The 14,379-nt window shown below is 45.9% G+C and overlaps 1 protein-coding gene across 2 annotated transcripts in view; it reads left to right on the top strand.

The window, feature by feature from the left end:
• NLRP8 (NLR family pyrin domain containing 8) overlaps window positions 1–14,379 on the top strand; it is a 39,326-nt gene that overhangs the window by 4,798 nt on the left and 20,149 nt on the right. For both annotated transcript variants that reach the window (XM_024237604.3, XM_054539114.2), the window contains exons 3-5: window positions 1,088–2,687; window positions 8,606–8,776; window positions 12,750–12,917. In XM_024237604.3, coding sequence (XP_024093372.3) covers window positions 1,088–2,687; window positions 8,606–8,776; window positions 12,750–12,917 — 1,939 coding nt within the window. The remainder of the gene's footprint in view (window positions 1–1,087; window positions 2,688–8,605; window positions 8,777–12,749; window positions 12,918–14,379) is intronic.

The following is a 14,379-nucleotide window of genomic DNA, read 5'->3' on the forward strand; positions in this document are numbered from 1 at the left end:
TTGAATTATCCCAGAACCATCCCCCGCCACCTGGTCCATGGAAAACTTGTCTTCTACTTGGGGACCACTTCAATAGAGTGTGTCTCTATTTCTTTCTTTCTTTCTTTCTTTTTTTGAGATGGAGTCTCGCTCTGTCATCCAGGCTGGAGTGCAGTGGCACGATCTCAGCTCACTGCAACCTTCTGCCTCCTGGGTTCAAGTGATTCTCCTGCCTTAGCCTCCTGAGTAGCTGGGATTACAAGCACATGCCACCATGCCCAGCTAACTTTTGTATTTTTAGTAGAGATGGGGTTTCACCATGTTAGCCAGGCTGGTCTCAAACTCCTGACCTCGTGATCTGCCCGCCTCGGCTTCCCAAAGTGCTGGGATTACAGGCTTGAGCCACCAGGCCCGGCCTTTTTTTTTTAGACACAGTCTCACTGTGTCACCCACGCTGGAGTGCAGTGGTGCAATCTTGGCTCACTGCAACCTCTGCCTCCTGGATTCAAGCAATTCTCCCGCCTCCGCCTCCTGAGTAGCTGGGATTACCGGTGTGTGCACCACCATGCCCGGCTAATTTTTGTATTTTTTGTAGAGACAGGGTTTCGCCATGTTGGCCAGGCTGGTCTTGAACTCCTGACCCCAAGTGATCCACCCTCCTCAGCCTCCCAAAGTGCTGGGATTACAGGTGCGAGCCGCCGCTCCCGGCCCTCCCAAGTATTTCTGATTTGAATGCAGATAACACAGCTAACACTACAGCAGCTATCTTCTATCTGTGAGGCAAGAAATACAAAGAAAGGGCTGAGAGAATCGTGATGCTGCTGGACCTGAAACTATGGCGCCACTGAACCTAATTTCAACAGCTTTACGCCCGCCATACTTCTCATGTAGAAAGCAGTCCTTGTTTTGTTTAAGCCACTTCAAGTTGAGTTTTCTGTTCATTGGTGCTTCCTAGTTGACACAGCAGTATCAGGAAAGGTTATTTCATTTATGCAAGGGCATCACGGGGCTTCACGTAGACATCGAGACTGGTTTTCTTATTGCTCTATTAGTTCTCACGATTCACTCTGATGTCATACCCTTTATTTCTCCCATTTCACAAATCTAGGTAAAATATGGCAGTACAAATTGAATGTGATGGAAAAGTATTTCCCCATATGGGACTTTATGACATGGCCTGGAAACCAGAGGGACTTCTTCTACCAAGATGTACACAGGCACGAGGAGTACTTACCATGTCTGCTTCTGCCCAAAAGACCCCAGGGTAGACAGCCCAAGACTGTGGTCATACAGGGAGTTCCTGGGATTGGAAAAACAATCCTGGCCAAAAAGGTGATGTATGAGTGGGCCAGAAACAAGTTCTACGCCCACAAGCCCTGGTGTGCTTTCTACTTCCATTGCCAGGAGGTGAACCAGACGACAGAGCAGAGTTTCTCCGAGCTGATTGAGCACAAGTGGCCTGGATCTCAGGACCTCGTGTCAAAGATTATGTCCAAACCCGACCAACTTCTGCTGCTCTTGGATGGCTTTGAGGAGTTCACATCTACCCTCATCGACAGACCGGAGGACCTGAGTGAAGACTGGAGGCAGAAATTGCCTGGATCTGTCCTACTGAGCAGTTTGCTGAGCAAAACGATGCTTCCAGAGGCCACGCTACTGATCATGATAAGATTTACCTCTTGGCAGACATGCAAGCCCTTGCTGAAATGTCCCTCGCTTGTAACCCTTCCGGGGTTTAATATGATGGAAAAAATCACTTATTTCCAGATGTATTTTGGACATACAGAGGAGGGAGACCAAGTCTTGAGTTTCGCCATGGAAAACACCATTCTCTTCTCCATGTGCCGGGTCCCTGTGGTTTGCTGGATGGTCTGCTCTGGTCTGAAACAGCAAATAGAGAGAGGAAACAATCTCACACAGGCATGTCCAAATGCCACCTCTGTGTTCGTCCGGTATATTTCTAGCTTGTTTCCCACCAGAGCTGAGAACTTTTCCAGAAAGATCCACCAAGCACAACTGGAAGGTCTGTGTCACTTGGCTGCAGACAGCATGTGGCACAGGAAATGGGTGTTAGGTAAAGAAGATCTTGAGGAAGCCAAGCTGGATCAGACGGGAGTCACCGCCTTCCTCGGCATGAGTATCCTTCGAAGAATTGCAGGTGAGGAAGACCACTATGTCTTTACCCTTGTGACTTTTCAGGAATTTTTTGCAGCCTTGTTTTATGTTCTCTGTTTCCCACAAAGACTCAAAAATTTTCATGTGTTAAACCACGTGAATATCCAGTGCCTGATAGCGAGTCCCAGAGGAAGCAAAAGCTATCTCTCTCACATGGGACTTTTCTTATTCGGTTTTCTGAACGAGGCCTGCGCTTCGGCTGTGGAACAGTCATTCCAATGCAAGGTGTCTTTCGGTAATAAGAGGAAACTGCTGAAAGTCATACCTCTGTTGCGTAAATGTGACCCACCTTCTACGTGCAGTGGAGTCCCGCAGTTATTCTACTGTCTGCATGAAATCCGGGAGGAAGCCTTTGTAAGCCAAGCCCTAAATGATTATCATAAAGTTGTCTTGAGAATTGGCAACAACAAAGAAGTTCAAGTGTCTGCTTTTTGCCTGAAGCGGTGTCAATATTTGCAGGAGGTGGAACTGACCGCCACCCTGAACTTCATGAACGTGTGGAAGCTCAGCTCCAGCTCCCATCCTGGCTCTGAGTAAGTGCTTCCATCTCTCCTTGGGTAGCCCGTCCTACCCGGGGGCATCGACTACAGTCTCCCGGGTGTTTAGGGGTCAATCTGCAAACTTTTCTGATCTCTTCCCTAGCCTAGTTTGCACAGCACTTCTGTTGTTTTGTTTTGTTTTTTTGAGACAGAGTCTCACTCTGTTGCCCAGGCTGGAGTGCAGTGGTGCAATTTCAGCTCACTGTAACCTCCGCCTTCTGGGTTCAAGCAATTCTCCTGCCTCAGACTCCCAAGTAGCTAGGATTACAAACGCATGCCACTGCACCTGGCTAATTTTGGCATTTTTAGTAGAGACGGGGTATCACCATGTTGGCCAGGCTGGTCTCGAACTCCTGACCTCAGGTCATCCACCAGCCTCGGCCTCCCAAATTGCTGGGATTACAGGCATGAGCCATCGCACCCGGCCAGTACTTCTGTTTTAAGACAAACATATGTCTAGGGTGATACACATCTGTTTTACCAACTGTCCCAGTTTGTTTAGGATTAAGGAGATTTCTCCGACCCAGGACTTTGTTTTACTGCCAGGACTGAAGGTGTTCCTGGGATATAGGACTTTTCGTGCTAAACCTGGGAGAATCCTGGGCAAAACAAGACACCTTGTTCACCCTCCCTCCCTCTGTGCTGCATGCCCATAAAGATGGGACCTTGCTTCATCTATCACTCTACTTCTTTTTTTGAGACAGGGTCTCTTTCTGTCACCCAGGAGGGCAGTGGTACGATCGTGGCTCACTGCAACCTCAACCTCCTGGGCTCAAACGATTCTCCCACCTCAGCCTCCCAGGTATCTGGAATCGCAGGCATGCACCACCATGCCTGGCTAATTTTTTATTTTGTTGGAGAGACGAGGTTTCCCTATGTTACCCAGGCTAATCTCCAACTCCTGGCCTCAAGCAATCTTCCCACCTTGGCCTCCCAAAACACTGGAATTACAGGCATGAGCCACTACGCCCAGCCTCACTCCTACTTTTGTGTATCAGAAGCTTTTGGTCTCAAGGAAAGTGCTGCCTAATGGAACTTAATGTGATGATGGAGACATCCTGAATCTGCCTTATCCAATACAGGAACCACTGGCCACAGGCAACCACTGAGCTCTTGGAATGTGGCTGGTGTGACCTAGTGAATGAAAGTTTACATTTTATTTAACTTTAGTGAATTTAAATGTGGATAGCTACGTGCAGCTAGTAGCTACCATATCAGACAGCACACCTCTAGAGGGTCTTTCTTTCCGTGTAAAAATATCTTTTCCATCTTGAATTAAAAGAAACAAGCTGGGTGTCACAGTTCATGCCTGTAATCCCAGCACTTTGGGAGGCCGAGGCAGGTGGATCACTTGAGGCCAGGAGTTCAAGACCAGGCTGGCCAACATGGTAAAACCCCGTTTCTACTAAAAATACAAAAATTAGCCAGGCATGGTGGCAGGCACCTGTAATCCCAGCTACTCAGAAGGCTGAGGCAGGAGAATCACTTGAACCCAGGAGGCAGAAGCTGCAGTTAGCCGAGATTGTGCCACTATCTTAAAAAAGAAAAAAATATATATATATATATATATATCATAAGGTTATTAAACGTGTTAAAATCTACAACACACTGAATAAGTCCAGTCCTTCATTTAGTGCTCAGTAGATACAAACTGTTACCACTCATGTAACTCCTTATCCCCTCCAGTTGACCAAAACTCTTCCAGAAGATCTTTATTTTGGCATATATACTGGATTTCTTTTTATTAAGAAGTGGCAAAAAGCACTGACTACTCATTTCTTCATATTGGTTGATATTTATTTGGCATTTGCCATATAGCAGACACAATGTCAAGCACTTGCTTTATGTGAATTATTTGTCCCTTGAACTCCATGATGCACTGGAGGTCAGGTGTATGAAGCACTTTGTCCAAGGTCACACATCTGGTCGAAGCTAAGACGAGCTAAAAATTGACCCCAGTGGCTATGACGAGAAGAGAGAGGCGATTTAGACTGACCCCTGGTGAGAGAGGGGACATTGTCCTTCTCCTGCATAATGGAAATGCCTTCTTGTTCCTTAACTGCTCTGCAAAAAGGAGCCACAATCTCTTCCAGATTCCTGTCTTTCCATGAAAGACTGCATAAGTCTTCAGCATATGGATGTGTAGCACTAATGTTCATCCTAGACATATACTGGGCTAGTGTGTGGATAGATAAGTAAAAGTTGGTCTCTCCTTATGGGATGAGACATTTAAATTTCAAGTAATTTAAGTTCTGTTCTGTTCTTCACCATGACAGGCAGTGTGCAGGGCTCCTCAGCCATGGCTGAGTTTCTCCAGGGTAGAGGTAAGCAAACTACAGCCAGGAGGCCAAACCCAGCTTTCTGCTTGTTTAGGCAAATACAGTTTGATTGGAGCCCGGCTACGCTTGTGACATATTGTCTGTGACTGTTACCACACTGCCGCGGCAGGACTGAGTCATTGCCAGGAAATTTACGGCCAGCAAAGCTGAATATATTTGCTACCTGGTCAATTACAGGAAAAGTTTGCCAACCCCTGCTCTAGCAAATATTTTTATTTATTGTCTTATTATTTTTTGTAGAGATGGGGGTCTCACTTTGTTACCCAGCCTGGTCTTGATCTCCTGGGCTCAAGCAATCCTCTCACCTCTGTCCGCCAAAGTGCTGGGATTACAGGCGTGAGCCACCGCGTCCAGCCAGGGCCGATTTTTTGTTTTTTGTTTGTTTGTTTGTTTTGAGACGGAGTCTTGCTCTATCGCCCAGGCTGGAGTGCAGTGGTGAGGTCTCGGCTCACTGCAACCTATACCTCCCGGGTTCACGCCATTCTCCTGCCTCAGCCTCCCGAGTAGCTGGAACTACAGGCGCCCACCAACACACCCAGCTAATTTTTTGTATTTTTAATAGAGACGGGGGTTTCACTGTGTTAGCCAGGATGGTCTCGATCTCCTGACCTCATGATCTGCCTGCCTCAGTCTCCCAAAGTGCTGGGATTACAAGTGTGAGCCACCACGCCCAGCCAGGGTATATTTTTTGTTTTCTGTATGTATGTATGTTTGTTTGTTTGTTTTGAGACAGAGTCTCAGTCTGTCACCCAGGCTGGAATGCAGTGGTGAGATCTTGGTTCACTGCAAGCTCCGCCTCCCGGGTTCATGTCATTCTGCTGCCTCAGCCTCCCGAGTAGCTGGGACTACAGGCGCCCACCACCACGCCCGGCTAATTTTTTGTACTTTTTAGTAGAGACAGGGTTTCACCCTGTTAGCCAGAATGGTCTTGATCTCCTGACCTCATGACCCGCCCGCCTCAGCCTCCCAAAGTGCTGGGATTACAGGCGTGAGCCACCGTGCTCGGCCAGGGTGTATTTTTTTAACGGGAATTGCTGCATCACGAGATACGCACACATCACATCTCTAACTTTATCAGCATGGATATCACTAAGCTACTTTCCAGGGAAACTTCACATTTCTTGGGTATGTCGCTGAACGAAACTGAGGGTCAGGCTGCTTATTCTCACAGCCCAATAACGAGACGCAGATGAACTGGGAAAGAAGAGAGTTTATTTCTGTAACTGGGTACACAGGGAGAAGGCCAAGAAATATCACCAGACCAACTAAAAATTACAAAGTTTTCCAGAGCTTATATGCCTTCTAAGCTATATGTCTACGTGTAAGTGTTCATTCCTCTGAAGACATAAGTGATTAACTTCTTCTAATCTATAACAAAGGTCTGAGTCCTGAAGACCTCCCTCTGGAGCCTTAGTAAATTTACTTAAACTAGATGGGTCCAGGTGCTGGGGTGATTACCCTTATCTTGTCTCCTGCTAAATCATGGAGGCTTGGGGAGTTCCTTCAGACCCCAATAAAACTTGTTTGTGGAGGTCTGGAGAGTTTCTTCAGACCCCCAACAAAAACTTGTTTAATCCTGAATGGGTCCTGTTGAGAATTCCTTCATTATCTTGTCATACCTCAAGGCCCAGGAAAGGCTTGGGCAAAACTCTTGGTGGGCTTTTTTACATTCCAGCCTTCGTATGAGGGCACTGGCTCTGTCAGCTTTTGATATTTAACTTACCCACTCAGTCAGTGCTGAAACAGTTGTGACGAAGGCCTGCCTGTTCAGCTGCTAGCGAGACCTGGCCTGCCACAGGTAGAATGAATTCTGTTCACTCGGATATTGAAAGGCTACATCAGACCATGCTTTTTTCATGTCTGCTCCCAACTTATGTGGGCAGTTCCAACACACTCCACAAAATCACATTCAAGGGGCCCTCCGGTCCCTGAGGACCTTTTATTAGGGAGGGGAATAAACACCAGAGCTTGTTGTTCAACTTGGTAATAACTGTTGGTCACCCGACTAAGACCTCAATAATCTAAGCACAGTGAATCACAGTGTCTTTCTATGATGCTGCGTAAAGACCTGACATCCGTAGAAATCTTAAGACATGACATATTTCTTTCATATTGGTTAGTCCATTGATCACTTTTGTATGGGTTCCTGCAGGGAGTTGATATCATTCCTACTTATTTGCATTTCTATGTATTTGACGGATGTGAAAATGGATGAATCTATTTCATGGGATTTAAATTTTATGCAAAAATTACACGCTAGTGTAAATATTCTAAAAATTGCTTTTTCATCTCGTGTGTCTTGGCAATGTCTATACATGCCATTTTCAATGAAGTATTCTTTGAAAAATAGGTGTGCTAGAGATGATTAAACTATTTCCCCCTTGACATACTTTTGGGTTGCTTTCAACTATTTCTTTTTTTTTTTTTTTTTTGAGACAGAGTCTCGCACTGTCACCTGGGCTAGAGTGCAGTGGCACAATCTTGGCTCACTGCAACCTCCACCTCCCAGGTTCAAGCGATTCTCTTTGCCTCAGCCTCCCAAGTAGCTGGGATTATAGGCACCTGCCACCAAGCCCGGCTAATTTTTTTGTATTTTTAGTAGAGACAGGGTTTCACGATGTTGGCCAGGCTAGTCTCGAACTCCTGGCCTCATGATCCACCCGCCTTGGCTTCCCAGAGTGCTGGGATTACAATGTGAGCCACTGTGCCTGGCCACTTTCAACTATTTCTTTAATGCAACCATCAACAATCTTCACATGTGTATCTTGGTCAGCCTCTCTGAAAGGATTGTATGGGGAAGAATGAAAGAGAAAGTCAGCAGGTCCTTCTATGGCCAAACTACATGCCAATCTATCTCTGGATTTTTCTTTCTTGTACTCACTGTGTCAAAAAGATTAATTTTTCCTTTATCCTGATCATTTTTTTTAAATAAGAATTATATATACACAGGGTAAGAATGTAGGTACAGAATATAATTCAATCTCTGCCCCCCACATAAATCTCATGTAATTAAAAAAGCAATTCCTGGCTAGGCACGGTGATTCACACCTGTAACTCTAGCACTTTGGGAAGCCAAGGCAGGAGGATCGCTTGAGCCCAGGAATTCAAGACCATCCTGCGTAACATGGAGAATCCCTGTTTCTACAAAAAATACAAAAATTAGTCAGGTGTGGTGGCGTGTGCCTGTAACCGCAGCTCCTCAGGAAGCTGAAGTGGATCACCTGAGCCCAGGAGTTAGAGGCTGCAGCGAGCTGTGTTCAGACCACTATACTCCAGCCTGGGTGGCAGAGTGACACCTTGTCTCAAATATAAATAAATAAAAAGGAAAAGCAACTTCCTTTTTTCCAAGTCATGGGAAAATACAGGGCTCTTATTTGCGACCACGAGTCTTCCTGGAATGAAATGAGAAACCTCGTGATGGTTTTTCTGAGTGCTTTATTTTAATGAGGATGTCTTAGAGTCACTAGAGGCCTATGGCCCTAACCGGGGTAGAGAACACCAGCCCTGGGGTTTCCTAGTAGATTTTCTCCAGTTTAACGAAGACGTGTTTTCTCTCTTCTCCCTTCCATGTAGAGCACCAGAGAGCAATGGGCTGCATCGCTGGTGGCAAGACTTATGCTCTGTGTTTGCAATGAATGATAAGCTGGAAGTCCTGACTATGACCAACAGTGTTTTGGGGCCTACTTTTTTGAAGGCTCTTACTGCCGCACTGAGGCACCCTCAGTGCAAACTGCAAAAGCTACTGTGAGTATAACACAAATCCCACTGGAAAGAACTTTATGGAGATGGTCTGTTTCCCATCCACTTTCTTCATTCCCTCTCTACTCACACTAGACTTCCAGAAGGCACCCACGTCCAGCCTTGGATGGAGGCATGGGAGGAGTGAGTCATGGGGTGCCTGGTGAGGGAAACCACACACGGGAGCCAGGCTGACGGCTTGACCTGTCTCTAGTTACTGTTAGCTTGGTGCAAATGCCATTGCAGTTTTTGCCATTAGTGACATTTGCACCAACTTAATAGCTCTGCGTCCTTAAGTGAATGGTGTACACAGTGGGTCATGGGATTCCTGACATCTCCCTGGTACACTTCAATGCGCCCATCCATAAAACGTTCAGCCCGGTGCTGTGGCTCACACCTATTCACTTCAGCTCAGGTGTTTGAGACCAGTCCCAGCTACTTGGGAGGCTGAGGTGGGAGGATCACCCGAGCCCAGGAGGCAAAGGTTGCAGGGATGGTGAGCCATGATCTGGCCACTGCACTCCAGCCTGGGCGAGAGAGTGAGGCCCTGTCTCAAAACAAACAATAAATAAATAAAATTAAATGATCATCATGACGGAGAGATGAAATGCAGTCCCGCATACGAAGCCCACAGGACTGTACCCGAAGCAGAATCAGCACTGTGTAATCCAGGGTGTGGTGGTTACTCTCTAGAGGGACACCGTCTTACAGAAGCCACATGCGACCTAAGCACTGAGTATGGTTCACCACTGTATTCCTTTGAAGTATTAATATGTATTATTATCCCCTCACTTTTTTTTAAACAGAGTCTCACTCTGTTGTCCAGTCTGGAGTGCAGTGGCTGGATCTCAGCTCACTGCAACCTCCCCCTCCAGGGTTCAAGCAATTCTCCTGCCTCAGCCTCCCGAGTAGCTGGGACTACAGGAATGCACCAGCATGCCCGGCTAATTTTTGTATTTTTAGTAGAGATGGGGTTTCACCATGTTGGTCAGGCTGGTTTCGAACTGCTGACCTCAAGTGATCTGCCCTCCTCGGCCTCCCAAGGTGCTGGGATTACAGACATGAGCCACCATGCCCAGCCCCCATTTTTTAGCAAAGTGAGAGCTGGAGGGGTTAAGTGATTTGTCTAAGATCCTGCGGCTGACAAGCCTTAGGTAAATCACTCCACTGCAAACAGCCTGAAGCTCATCTTCACCAACACTCTGTGCTTCTTTAACACACCACCATTAACAGCTGCCTGTGTGGGGTAAGCCTCACCAAAGAGGGCACGTTTGAACTGGGTTGGGAAGGATGAGATTTACATGGAGGAGGAGAAACACTACTTCATTTTTTTCCACATGGGGTCTTGCTCCCTTGCGCAGGTTGGAGTACAGTGGCATGATCGTTGGTTAACTGCAACCTTGACCTCCTGGGCTCAAGCAATCCTCCCACCTCAGCCTCTCGAGTAGCTGGGGCCACAGGCATATCCCACCATTGCCCAGCTAATTTTTTTTCAATTTTTTGTAGAGACAAGGTCTCCCTATGTTGCCCAGGCTGATTTTGAACTGCTGATCTTAAGTGATACACCTGTCTCAGCCTCCCAAAGTGCTGGGATTATGGTTGTGAGCCACTGCACCCAGCCACTATTTTTAATAATGTGAGAGAGAACGTGGATGCATTGCCTACCATCTGCTAGGCTGTCTTAGGTTCTTTGCACATGAGTGCTCTTAAAATTCATCCCAAGCAGTAGGTGTCCCTATTTCACAGATGAAGAAACTGAGGCATGAGGTTACATCGTTACTAAGCAGTAAAATCTGCCTCCAGAATCAGTTCTGGAGCCACTACTCCATACGCTATCTCTCCAGAGTTTTTAAGATCCAAAAACCCGACAATTCACCGTGTGAACCACTGGCCCCTTCCTTGAAATAAGCTACCAGGCATCACATGGCCCCTGACCATTATCAGATATATTTTTTCTCTTGTTACTATAATGGTTATTATTCGCTCCTGCTTACTGAGTACCTACTATGTGACAAGCACTGGGCTGAGAATTTCATGGGATTAATTCTCACAGCCATTCTAAGGAGAAAATGTCGTATGCTCTCCCTTGTAGACCTGAAACTAAACTTCAGAGAGGTTACGTGACTTGTGAAAGATGGTACAACTAGGGATGTTGAGCTGAGAACTCAGTTCTGAATTCCATGTTGCACAGAACGGGCCACTCCTTATGGACTGACTGAATGTAGAAGAAATAGCCAGTCGGGCGCGGTGGCTCACGCCTGTAATCCCAGCACTTTGGGAGGCCAAGGCAGGCAGATGACTTGAGGTCAGGAGTTCAAGACCAGCCTGGGCAACACGGTGAAACCCTGTCTCTACTAAAAATATAACAATTAGCTGGGTGTGGTGGTGCGCTTCTGTAATCCCAGCTATTTGGGAGGCTGAGGCAGGAGAATTGCTTGAACCCCTGGGAAGCGGAGGTTGCAGTGAGCCAAGATTGTGCCACTGCACTCCAGCCTGGGTAACAAAGCAAGACTCTGTCTCAAAAAAAAAAAACGAACGAACTAGTTAGCCACCTCCATTGTGGTGATGGCGTCATGAGTATATGCATAATCCAAACTCATCAAATTGTATATGTTAAATATATGCAGGTTTTTTTAATATCAAATCAATTATACCTCAAGAAAACTGTTTTTAAACAACTAATTAGAAAGAAAGAGATTCAGCAGCAAACATAAGCATTAGAGGTGCAAGGCAAATCTGTGTCCCTGGTTTTAGAAAAGGAGTGTGATGGCCAGGAGTGGTGGCTCATGATTGTAGTCCCAACACTTTGGTAGGCTGAGCCAGTAGGATCACTTGAGGCCAGGAGTGGAAGAGCAGCCTGGACAACGTAGTGAGACCCTATAGCTACAAAAATTTTTCAAAAAAGAAAGTAGATCAGAAAGTTGAGGTTTGTAGGCCAGGTGCGGTGGCTCACGCCTGTAATCCCACACTTTGGGAGGCCAAGGCAGGCAGATGACTTGAGGTCAGGAGTTCAAGACCAGCCTGGCCAACATAATAAAATCCTGTCTCTACTAAAAATACAAAAATTAGCCAGGCATGGTAGTGGGTGCCTGTAGTTCCAGCTACTTGGGAGGCTGAGGCAGGAGAATGACTTGAACCTGGGAGGCAGAGGTTGCAGTAAGCTGAGATCACACCACTGCACTCCAGCCTGGGCAACAGAGTGAGACTCCATCTCACAAGAAAAAAAAAAAAAAGCTGAGCTTTGTTACTAAAATAAATATAAATAAAAATTTTAAAACCAAAAACATGATTTTAGGAGAGTGTGGGGAAAACCAGTCCTCCAAATCCTTCAGGAATAGGATGATGTTCCCTTTGCTTTAAGAAAGCCTTTGTAGACCTCAGCCCAATCGAATTCCGATCCTGTGAGTCATTTATTTTTTAAAATTTTTTTTTATTATACTTTAAGTTCTGGGATACATGTGCAGAACGTGCAGGTTTGTTACATAGGTATACACGTGCCGTGGTGGTTTGCCGCACCCATCAACTCATCATCTACGTTAGGTATTCTCCTAATGCTATCCCTCCCTAGCCCCCCACCCCCCCAGAGGCCCCGGTATGTGATGTTCCCCTCCCTGTGTCCATGTGTTCTCATTGTTGAACTCCCACTTATGAGTGAGAACATGCGATGTTTGGTTTTCTGTTCTTGTGTTAGTTTGCTGAGAATGATGGTTCCAACCCAAATGCCCATCAATGATAGACCGGATAAAGAAAATGTAGCCATTCATTTTGACTTACAGTTTTCCCAGGATAGGACCTGAATAATCACAGGTTTGTTCACTCTTTAATGTCTGCATCCTGAATTCAGTTGTAAACCCCCTGAGGGTGGGACTGCACCTGCCCCACGTGCAGCTGTAGCTTCCGGGAGCCTCGTTTGTGAGGCCACAGAATTTTACGATTGTGGACGGGACCCTATTTCAAGGAGACGCTCTTCCCTCTCCAGCCTAAGGCGTGTGCATAGCACCATGTTGAACCAGGACTTAATTGGTGTTTTGACGGGGAACCAGCATCTGAGATACTTGGAAATACAACATGTGGAAGTGGAGTCCAAGGCCGTGAAGCTTCTATGCAGGGCGCTGAGATCCCCCCGGTGCCATCTGCAGTGTCTCAGGTGAGATTTGAGACAGGGGGTAGAGCAGGAACCGGGGTACTCGGATGGTCTTTTCAAGGGCAGTGATGAGAGGCTCCCTCTGTCCTTTCCTTTGATCTGCTGTTGGCTTTGTTCAACTTTAAAAGTACAATTTGGGCCGGGCGTGGTGGCTCACGCCTGTAATCCCAGCACTTTAGGAAGCCGAGGCAGGAGGATCACCAGGTCAAGAGACCAGCCTGGCCAACAGGGTGAAACTCCATCTCTACTAAAAATACAAAAAATTAGCCGGCGTGGTGGCAGGCTAATCTCAGCTACTGTAATTACGGGCTGTAATCTCAGCTACTCGGGAGGCTGAGGCAGGATAATCGCCTGAGCCCAGGAAGTGGTGCTTGCAGCAAGCCAAGATCGCGCCATTGCACTCCAGCCTGGGCGACAGAGGGAGACTCTGTCTAAAAAGGAAAATAAAAAGTACAATTGGACCATGCTCTAGATCCGTCTGATACCAGGAAACCTGAGCCCCAGCTCCTACTGGATTGCAAAAGCTGGATATTTTCTAACTTTTTATTTTAATTTTTGTGAATACATAGTAGGTGTATATATTTATGGGGTACATAAGATGTTTTGGTTCAGGCAATGTAAAATAATCACATCTTGGAGAATGGGAGATGTAGCCCTTCAAACATTTATCCTTTGTATTACAAACAATTGATTTATACTTTTAGTTATTTTGGAATGTACAATTTATTATTAACTATAGTTCCTCTGTTGTGCTAGCAAATACTAGGTCTTATTCTTTTTCAACCTGTTAACCCGTTTATGCCCGAGGCTGCAATTTTTTTGAATTTTTTGAATCAGACTTTGGTGATGACCTTGAGCAGTGAGATATAAATAACTCCCATGTGCTTAGCCTTCCAATAATGGAATCCTTGGCATAAATGGTTTTAACTGTCCTGACCTTCCCTTGCTCTCCACCCTCCCACTACCCTTAGTAACCATCTCCTAGTCTCTATGTCTATGAGTTCAATTGTTTTGGTTTTTAGATCCCACAAATAAGTGAGAACATGCAGTTTGTCTTTCTGTGCCTGGCTTATTTCACTTAACAGAATGATCTCCAGTTCCATCCATGTCGTTGCAAATGACTGAATCTCATTCTTTTTCATGGCTGAATGGTACTCCATTGTGTATATGTACCACATTTTCTTTATCTATTTGTCTATTGATGGACGGTTGTTTCTGAATCTTAGCTATTGAGAACAGAGCTACAACAATCATGGTAGTGCAGACATCTTTTTGATGGACTGATTTCCTTTCTTTGGGGTATATATCAGTAGTGGATGGCTGGATCACATGGCAGCCTGCAAGAGCTGATTTTTCATCATTCAGGAATTTCGTGAGCCAGTTGTTAAACAATGTTTTTAAAAATTAAATCACAGGCTTACAAATATATTAAACAATGGAAGTCATCGATTATCAAAATGCATTG

This window comes from Pongo abelii, chromosome 20 (genome assembly GCF_028885655.2).
Source record: "Pongo abelii isolate AG06213 chromosome 20, NHGRI_mPonAbe1-v2.0_pri, whole genome shotgun sequence".
Classification (NCBI taxonomy): Eukaryota; Metazoa; Chordata; class Mammalia; order Primates; family Hominidae; genus Pongo; species Pongo abelii.